General features: G+C 38.1%; 1 protein-coding gene and 1 non-coding gene across 2 annotated transcripts; both read right to left on the reverse strand.

Annotated features, from left to right (window-relative positions):
- Positions 1-1,591: 1,591 nt before the first annotated feature.
- LOC140937226 (zinc finger C4H2 domain-containing protein-like) lies at positions 1,592-9,623 on the reverse strand. The gene is made up of 4 exons (XM_073386769.1): positions 9,498-9,623; positions 7,431-7,602; positions 4,157-4,323; positions 1,592-2,282 (listed from the first exon to the last, which is right to left on the reverse strand). Exons 1-4 carry the CDS (start codon positions 9,578-9,580, stop codon positions 2,000-2,002), a joined length of 705 nt encoding a protein of 234 aa, XP_073242870.1. The 5' UTR covers positions 9,581-9,623; the 3' UTR covers positions 1,592-1,999.
- A 462-nt stretch (positions 9,624-10,085) lies between these two features.
- On the reverse strand, positions 10,086-10,158 carry Trnak-uuu (transfer RNA lysine (anticodon UUU)). The gene has a single exon. It is a non-coding gene; the product is annotated as a tRNA-Lys (tRNA).
- Positions 10,159-10,319: the final 161 nt, after the last annotated feature.

Consider the following 10,319-nt stretch of genomic DNA (forward strand, 5'->3'; position numbering starts at 1 on the left):
TTGAGTCTACACTCGCGCATTCCTGCAGTAATGTGGTCAATGAACCCATTGAAATCAAACCCGGGGGGGGGAGGGTACTCCCTTTTATAAGCTATATAGCTATCTGCCGCCCCATCGGGTAGGGTTTTTGCGTGGTTTTGGTCTGAAAACGGATATACCACTTTGCCCATTTTGGTCTGGAATCGGGTATGGTTTTTGAGGGAACTACGGGGTTGTATGAACGTCTTTACCGTTGCAATTCCAAATGAGTTAGAAAGAAAGAAAAATATGCGAATTCGAAATGGGATTGAAGAGTTTTTTTGTTTGCGCTCTAATCTGAGTAATGATACCATAATTTCTGCCTAATGGCCAGGTCTGGATTTTAAAGGTCTGGTCTGAAAACGGGTGTGGAAAATGACATTTTTTGGTCTGAAATAGGGTCAGGATTTGGAGAACCGGGCGGCACACCCCCACCAAGAATTCCCAGGAGTACCCCCCCCGGAAATCAAGTAAGTAGAACGACTGCTCCCGTTTTCCTACAGACCGGCAGTAGACAAATACATGCGACCACTCCCGTAAGCGACCAGCTCTAGTTATTCAAAACAAGATAACACTAAGCAACACTAGTCACTAGAATTTAACTCACAGATATTTACCAAAATTCTAGTAATAAATATGGCATTAACGTAGAGAAAAATGACTAGAGATTTCTAATTACTGAAGTTGTTATATTTTCAATTATGCTGTAATTATATCCTCTTTCGAATGTAGTACAGGAATGCATATTACCGGTATTTTATATTTTTACAGTTCTGTTACACAAAATGAATGTCTAAAGTAGCACTAACAGGGAGATACACGAGCCATTGTTCATTTCTCTTTTAAATAAAACACAATATTTCGTAGGATTCAGTTGTACCTTTCACATAGCATAAATAGTTATTGGGAAATATATATATTTTTTGCCTATACAGTATAGATTTACTAGAGTCTGGAACAGCACAACGACGAAGTTAAATTGCAGACTCGACGTTAATGATACTTAGCACAGAGAGCTCTCACACCCGACGATCCGATGAAATTATAATAAACAAATAAAGATTACTAACTTAATATCAATGTGTGGAATGCATTTTCTTGATTATGTGGTCAGCTAATGTGACATCTGGAACTAAGAAACCCATGGAATCACTTGGATCTATTATCGGCAAGCAATCAGATCTTCGAGAGTTTTCCTGTTCCAGGCCCCACGCAGCAAAAATTTCTCAGTTGCAAGCCTACATTTCAGGGTTTTTTAAGAAGAGCTAGTTGCCTGCAAAATTCGCCGACTATTTCATGTGAACTCGTCGCCTTCTTTTCTTTGGAAAATACCCCAGTTTAATTACCGTAAAATTCCCAAAATAAGCCCCGAGGCTTATACTTTTCAAAGGCCCTTTTTGAGGGGCTTATTTTTGGAGTGGCTTATGTACGGAGGGAAATTTGCTTTGTTTTACTTTGTATTTGAGGGCAATAGGGCTAGCCCTATTTTATGGCTAGCCTTATAGTTGAAAGTTAATTTACCGTTTTTGTGTTGTTTTACTTTGTATTTGAGGGCAATTTTCCAAGTACATGCATTTGGAGGGGCGATTTAACGGAGGGTTTTTTGCGTCACCGGATTTGGGGGCTTATATTTGGATGTGCTTATACATGGAGGGGCTTATTTTCGGAATTTTACGGTAGAATATTTAATTTCACGATGTCTGTGTTCTGTTCAAACACTCGAATTTTTGCTCCAGAATGCTGGAAATGAATTCTAAGAGGCCCAGATTACAAAATTGTTCCAGAAACTCACTCCTTTCGCGCTCTCAAATCACGTCTTTACTGCAAGTTTTTCCTTCCCCACCTACTCCAAATCTTATTTTTAAAAAAACCTGTATTCCAGACATTGATTAAAAAAGTAATATTAATTTACTTATTACAATCTCATTGGATGAGAGAGCCCCCATGTCTTCAGTCCATGCATATCTTCCAATCAAGAGTTTTAATCTTCATGCTTTCTCTTGGTCTTCTTTGGGTGCCGTGAGCGACTCTTTGCTTTGCACAGTGGGCAAATGGGGGCGTTCCTGTGAATCTGCTGGTGACAGGACAGGCATGCCTTCATGGGTGGTGGCTGTTGTTGCCGGAAGTGCCTTTCTCCTGGAGGTCCCCGCTTGTTGACAAGCTGCTGAGCTGCCGCTGCTGCTGCAGCCAACTGCGAGGCGACTGGAGGAGGAGGTGGCTCCTGTGGCTCTGCTTTCCATCCAGGAGGAACACGTTCAAGAAACCTGAGGAAAGAATTTTGAAATGGTGACACATGTAAATACTTGTTTGAAGGACTTGTATACTTTATACACTTGTTTCAAGTCACTGCCTTGGTGTTATTAGATCTTTCCACGGCATTTGACAGCATTGATCACATGTCCTTGTTAAAGAAGCTACGTGCAATGGGTACCTCAAAAGAAGCAATAGAATGGTTTAGAAGCTACTTGACCGGAAAAAAACAGTCGGTGAGAATCGGTTGCGAAACATCTGAACCCCGCCTTGTCTCGTATGGTGTACCACAAGGATCAATTTTGGGCCCGGCATTGTTTAATATCTACATCAACGATCTACCATCTGTACCTAAGGTAGGGTATGTTGATGACTCACAGTTATACCTCTCATTTCCCGTACGTGATGCCACCTTAGCCGCAGCTCAGCTGACAGAAGATCTTAGGAACATAGCCACATGGTGTTGTAAAAACAGTCTACTCATTAACCCGGAAAAAAACAAAACTTCTGGTTCTGGGGACTCCGCAGTTGATGATGAAGATACCAGATGATCTAAGCATTACACTACTCAGCAAGGAGATTACTTCATCTAAGTCTGCGAAAAACCTGGGGGTTACAATGGACTGTAATTTAACGTACGACGAACAAATAACTCAATTAACTTCGAAATGTATAGGTAGCTTTTGTTAAATAAATCGCGTAAAATACCTGTTTGATACGTGTACGTTGATACGTGTACGTTAATTCTCTCGTATTCAGTAGATTATTGTATTGTTCATCAGTATGGGCTAATACCACCAAGAAAAACATCGAGCTATTACAGACAGTGCAAAATTTTGCAGCCCGGTTAGTTTCTGGAATGAGGAAATTTGATCATGTTACACCTATTCTTAAGCAGTAACAGTGGCTGCCAATTGTTAAAACAACTTGAGGTTAGGGATGCTACCATGGTATTTAAAATAATGCTTAAATGGACTTGCACCTCCATATCTTTGTCAGAAGTTTAAAACCAGATCGGAAGCGCACTACTGCAACACTAGGAATAGGGACCGCCTACATATACCACTCTGTAGGACGGCTGCAGGTGAGCGCGCGTTTACCTTCAGAGGCCAAAGGCTGTGGAATAGTCTCCCAGTCGAGTTTCAGTCTATCACTAATTTAGATGTATTTAAAGTTAAAATAAAAGAGCATTTTTTAAGGGTATTTTAGGAAAACTAAGTTTTAGACATGTGACATTGTAAATTAAGCTGAAAAGCCTTTTTGAGGAGATTAATAAGGTTACTATTGATATTATTATTACTAATGCATAGAATTGAATTGAAGTTCTTTATGGACAAGCTAACAATAGAGCAGCACTGGAAAAAAGTATCAGTCCACACTGATAAGAAAACTCCTATATCTTTCTTAATTAATTTACTACCAGCACTTTGTCTTGCTTTTGGAATGGGTAGTTGGGAGTAACCTTTATAAAAGGAACTAAAACAATAGCAGAATAGGCCACGTAAGTATATAATTCTATCAAATTTGCCGGTGTCATGGAAAGTACATTACTTCTTTAACTAAAGGGTAAATGACAAACAAAATTGGTAAAAACGTAAGTGTACAGCCGTCCCCCTCTCCTCAAAATTTTTTTTTGAGAGGAGAAGGTAGCTGTACCACAACAACATATCAGAGTGGTGTGGAAACACGTAGACAAGACAAGAAAAAAATATATACAATACATATAAATGGAATTTCCATTTCTTAGTAATTAACAATTATTCCTCCAGCCTGAATGGGCTCTTAGTCAATAGCCCATAAGGCCGAAGGCCAAATGGGCTATTGACTCAGCGGCCATGAGGGTGATAGTAGACCACTAGTTGGATTTTACTAATTATGAATAGCTTACTCTGTGAGGCTGCTTTCCTCATCGAGACTAGCTGTTTTATCAAGGCCTAGAGACTCTCTCATTTTGTCAATGTCTCTCTTCAGAGGTTTGTACTCATCATGCAGCCTTCTCAATGTTTCCAATCCTCTTTCTCTCTCTGCTTCAGACTGTTTGATAGTGTTTTCCATCTGAAAGGAAAATTCAGTATGAAATGCCCGGAGTTAAAAAATTTGACATGTTACACAGCCATACACCTGACTGTGATACCAGATGAAGCCTTCTGCTGGCCTTAGTGCCTCTGCCAGCTTGAGGGCCAGTATAAAGGCCCAGTGCAAATGTCGAACTTTTCATGTACTTAACCTAATCCCTTTAATTAAGTACGTGAAAAGATCGACGTTTAAATCAGTAATTGATTTAAGTCTAATTTGGGTCGACCCATGAGTTAAGATCGAGTGGCCCACATATGGGAATTACAACTATGGAGCACCTTTGGTTGAAACATCAAACTTTGCATGTGTCGGACCCAAAAGTTTACCTAATGATAAATTACTATTAAAAATTTATTTTCATTTGTATAAAGCATTTTAAATCATTGAACATCATGAAAAAGAATCAATTGAGCCCGACTAATTAAGTTCGACATCTGAATCAACTGTTGAACTTGTATCATTTGGTTCAACCAAAATAGGTATTGAGTTTGGTACATGAAAAGATTGACGTTTGAACAGGCCCTTTAATACATGATTATAAATCTAATTACTGTATTTATTCGAATAAGCGCCCAACCTCGAATTAGCGCCCACCTCGAATAAGCGCCCATCCTAAAGGCAGAAAAAGATAATAAGCGCCCAGCCCCGAATAAGCGCCCACCCCCTCCTCCCCCCAATCAAACTCAAACAAGCACTCACCCCCACCCCACCCAATTAAGTGAATAAGTTCCAATAAGAGACTTCCTTAAGGACGGAGTTTTCTTCAGAGTATTTTACAGAAACCTTGCTTTGTTACTTCTTCGCGTTTTGTTAGTAGCTTTTATTATTTTGTTGCAAAATAAACATACTTCACTTGCTGAAAATGGTGAAAATTTAATAAGCGCCCAGCCTCGAATAAGTGCTCACCTCAAATAAGCGCCCACTCTCAAGGTCCAAAAATTTAAGAAGCGCCCAGGGCGGTTAATCGAATAAATACGGTATTAGAGACCCTTATTCAAATGCCCAATATTGATCAGCATTTACATGAACATGAAAGTCTGGTGTTAGGTTTTATGCTTGCCAACTGGCTCCAAGTAATGGGGGTTACTTCCTTCCAAGAGGCTATAAGGATGTGCTGCCAGATGGGGGTGAATTTTCACAACAGGACTGATTATCAGCATGCAAAGAAAGTATTGTCCGATAGCCCGGGGCTAACCTAGGGGATTTTGCTATCGGGCCAATGAATTCTGTTTTTAACTTGCGTGACGGGCAAGTGATGTTTTCTGAGGAATGAACTGTGAAATCAATTCTGCTCCTCAAAACACTTTCGGTGCTAGTTGAAATGATGGCTGGGCTAGTAAATGCTAGCTTCAGCTTGCCTGTATGACAAGCTCTAAAAATGATTTTCTTTGCACGCTGGATTATAGTGGGGTTGTTATTTTGATATAAAAAAAATGGAGTATGAACATTCTTGGGATTTTGGGGAGTGGGAGGGGGGGTAAGAAAATTCTATTAGGAAGGATTTAAAAATGGGAAGATACACAGCTTAAAAACTGACAGAAAGTAACTAAGTTGGGGTCCAAAAAGTGCCCAAGATAGGGTCTGAATGTATAATTGACAACAGAAAGGACTGGGGTAGGGTTCTTGAGAGGCCAGCAACACGTGTATCCAGAAAAAAATTGACCCAAGCATCCCCCTCCGACACTCCTGGTGTTTCAGGTTAATTTGCCATGGCCCTTTAATTCCTGTAAAATTACACAGTCAGGGTTCCTAAAGATATTGATCAAATAACAGAAGAAGGCATTTTATGGGAAAAAGCAGGTACAACAGCAACAGCTAATAAAGTCTGAATAGAAGTCATTTTAACCCATTCACCCCAGAGCTGCCAATGTGGATCCATTTCTCTTCTACAGCTTGTGATGTCATTGGTTTTAAAGGTCAGGACAACTTTGTCCACCAACTTGTGCAGAGTGAAGCTATCTTTCAAACCATACCAGAATGAGCACAATTTAGTCAAGGACACCGGAGAAAAATGCAAAAGACTGTGTAATATTGAACCAGGCCATCTGATGTTACCCGATGGTGCAATTTTGCACAATTGACCTCAAATCGCATCTGATTGCACAATTTGAGGAAAATCGCAATTCGTAAAAAAATGCTAAGCTCAAGTGAAGTTAACAATGAATTCTAACTTTAATTAAACATTTTCCCAATCTTAATAATATTTTAGGTGATTTACCACTAATAAAAGCCTTGCAAGACATCTGAAACCTTTGATCACGGTATTTTGGCAGCCATTTTGATTTCAGAGACAAGCAGTGTGGTTAGCGGTGTAACGACATCATGTAATATTAAACAAGTGTCTTTTTTCTTTTCCGGGTCAAGATAATTGGTTTGGCTATTTTGTTTTAAAATAGATGTTTTATTATTCCTTTACATTCACATTGCCTGTTAAACAACATCAAATGCTTTTTCTCCTTTGAAACCTGGTAAAACAACGTAAATTAGCCCTGAAAAATTGCATAATTTATCGCATAATAGTCTTATCTTATCACACAATCTACCCTAAAAATATCGCACAATTTCTGATTTTTTATCACACCCTATCAGATGGCCTGTTGAACTGAAAATTTCCATGAAAATCTTGTTCCACTACCCACCCACCTTTCCTTTTATCTAATCCTAAGATCCTAAAAGATTTCCTGAAAACGTTTCCCACCAAAATGAAGCCTAAATGCCCAGCAAAAGAAAAAAAGGGAGGCAATAAAATAGAAAAAAGAGGGGAGGAGAGAAAGTGAAAAGTAAAAGTCCAGTCTGCTGAGTCACTTCTATACCCCAAAACTATCTCGAAATTTTGCTTTCTGTGCATGTCTGAAATTCACAAGCTAATATTTTGCATCTGGATCAGAAGGCTGCAAGGTGAACGACCTGTAAATGGCTTTATAGTAAGTTTTAGCTCTTTATTAGTTTATAGCATGACAGTGACCAGAAAACTGCTCGACTAGCTTCAAAACCAGTTTTTTGGCAAAATTTTCAGGGGCGAATGGGTTAAAGTTAAAAAAATATAGAGTTCAAAGAAAAAAGGAAAGACTTTCAGGTTGACTTACTAGATTGATATCAGCATGTATAAGCCTTAGCTCCTCGACATGTGCCATTTTCTCATGCAGCAAAGCTTCCATTTCTGCTTTGTAATCCTTCAACAGTTTACTCTCCTTGTCAGCACTGTCCAACTTTTGAATGAGCTGAGATTTAAGTTTCTCTAACTGGGATGTCTTAACCCTGAAACAAAAAAAGTGCAAAGTAAAAATAATTTTAAAATAGGGAAAATGAACTAACACAAAGTTCCATTTCTACAAACTGTACAAAAGCAAATGACAGATGAGAATTTGGCAGCAAATGGCGGGATAAATGGGTGCACGAGAGTTGTCAAGTCATTTTTTGGTGGTGAAGCCATTAGAAGATTGGAAGCCAGTCAAACTGAAATCTCACATGCTCTTTAATCCTGAGTATTTCGAATAGTCTGTCTACCTGACCTGTGGGAGTTTATTATTAGCTAAGAAATGATAAAATGTCAATCAAATGTTAATGGATATCTCTAGTCCCCTTGACTTTCAAGGGAAAGTTTTTAGTGTATTCATGTAGGCATTCAAATTAAATGAAATTTGATCAAGCTATTGAACATCACTATCCCATGCCAACAAGAGATTAAGGTTGATTGAACTCCTCAAATGACCTTTTTGAGGAAAATAATTCTTGAAATTTAGGACAACTAAACAGACTGAATAATAGGACTGTGCAGTCATGACTGTACATGTCACATATCAATGGATTCATTGTATCTGATAATCTCAAATACAATAATATCTCTCACTCTGATCCTTACTTCTTGCCCTTCACAGGCCAATTGTATCTGTAAGCCACGTGAATAAAATAAATTCAATATGAACTTTGCTTACTTGTTTCCACATTCATGATTCCATTAGGATTTCTTCCTAAAACTAAAGGGGGCTTTAATCTTATTCACGTACATGCAGTCATTCAATATTCACTTATTATGAAAGGCATTCTCTAGCACACGTTTGCCTGCACTTCCTAACCATTGGTATATGCTTTTCTTTAAAGACATGCTTCACATTTCATTTTGCTCAATATGGCTATGAAATAATTAATATATTGCCAAACTAAGTGAAAACCAAGAAGGCTCCTTATTTAAGGTAACAAAACTTAATTATATTTAGACATTAACTGGTCAATGCTAAAGCTAAATCATGGTATGAACTAAACGAATTAGATTAGCCTGTGTATTTCATAAAAAAAGAAGACTTTTAGCAATCAAATGAACCTTTTGCTATGACTGTATAATTTTTAACTTTGAACCGCTGGGGCGGGCGCACAATCTATTGAAAGGAAACCTCTTCAGCAGTACTTGCACAACATATTTACCCGTAGGTTAAATGAGTATTATTATTTTTTTTGGTATTTTGTGAAACAAAAATAATAATTCCCAATGTTTCTTGAATTGAATTTGGGCTTGGCCACTAATAGTTAAGGGAAGTGGCCCGGAAAGAAGATATGTCTTACCTTTTAAGCTTTTAATTTAATAGGTGGTAACACGAGAATAAAACTACTTCACACTGAACACAAAAACAGTCTAGGGGACAGAAAAGTCTATAATGCGGCCATTAAACTAGCTTTTTATTTAAAGCTTGCTCGGAAATAACAAAGAACAACAAATTCATTGCAAGAGGTTGCTTTGTTGAGTAAAAATAGTATTGAATTGCAATTGACCCTGCTGAAAGATGCATTTTCCACGTAAACCTTTTGCGTTTAAAAAAGCACAACCATGCATATTCATCGCCTTTTACAACTCAAGCATTCTTGTAAGCTTAAATTAGATTAAAGGTGTTAAAACAGTCCATTTTTCAAGCACTAGGAAATGGTTCTTGTTTTAAGGAAAATTTCTCAGAGAATTCGCTCTCAGTGAGTTTCACTGTAGGTAGGAACTGAAGGAATAACAATTTAGGGCGTTGAACAAACCTAAATTATACACAATGTATGAAAAGCCTTTTTGTTAAGCATGCATTTGATAGAAGCTTGTCAAAAGCCTGATAAGAAACTTAAAATGTGCCTTGGATCGGATTTTGCAGTATATAACTCTTCGAATACTTCTTTACCTGATGTCTCTAATAGTCTCTAACTTTCGCATGTAGCATTCATCATTAGCCTCTCGAACGGGGCTTGAAGCCAAATTCGCCATGTTATTTTCCTTCACCAACTGAACTACTGAATGCAAATATGGCCGCGGACCTGAGTCTATAACAATCGTTCCCACTTCTGATTGGTTAATGCTCCCAAATCTAACCAATCACGTTCAGGGACTTTCATTGCTCACTTGGGCTTTCAGCTGTTCTTGAAGCTTTGTTCGCAACATTTCCGGCAACTGGGAAATTAACTAAATAATTCTCAAACTATTCAGTAAATTGAAAAAGCCAGGCAATTAACGATAACAGAAAACAATTGAATTTGACAAGGACTTTCACTCAACATTTATAGGTTTAATTTGAAAATGAAATTAGGTTCTCCTCAAAGATTGAAAATTTACTTGGTTTTACTAGAATACAGCCCCTGGGTTTAAAAAAAAAACAATCCCTCTATTTTTTAGTCTACACCTTTACTTCAATGATATTATCAAACCTAGAGGAAACCTTTGATAAAAAATAGATAAGTTTTAAAAAGAGTAAAAGTAGAAAAAGATCGTCGGTCGCCCGATATGGGACTTGAACCCATGGCCCTCAGATTAAAAGTCTGATGCTCTACCGACTGAGCTAACCGGGCTCCCATGAAGTGAACTTTTGATAAGTGAGTACTTATTTATGACTATCATATCTAGTCACATTTGTCAGTTATGAGGTTCGCTTTATTTTCTTCTTTTCTGTTATATTTAGCCGTGCAAAGACGTAAAGGTAACCTGGATGTTTTTTTAACAATCCACGTAG

Source organism: Porites lutea, chromosome 1, assembly GCF_958299795.1.
Source record: "Porites lutea chromosome 1, jaPorLute2.1, whole genome shotgun sequence".
Taxonomy (NCBI): domain Eukaryota; kingdom Metazoa; phylum Cnidaria; class Anthozoa; order Scleractinia; family Poritidae; genus Porites; species Porites lutea.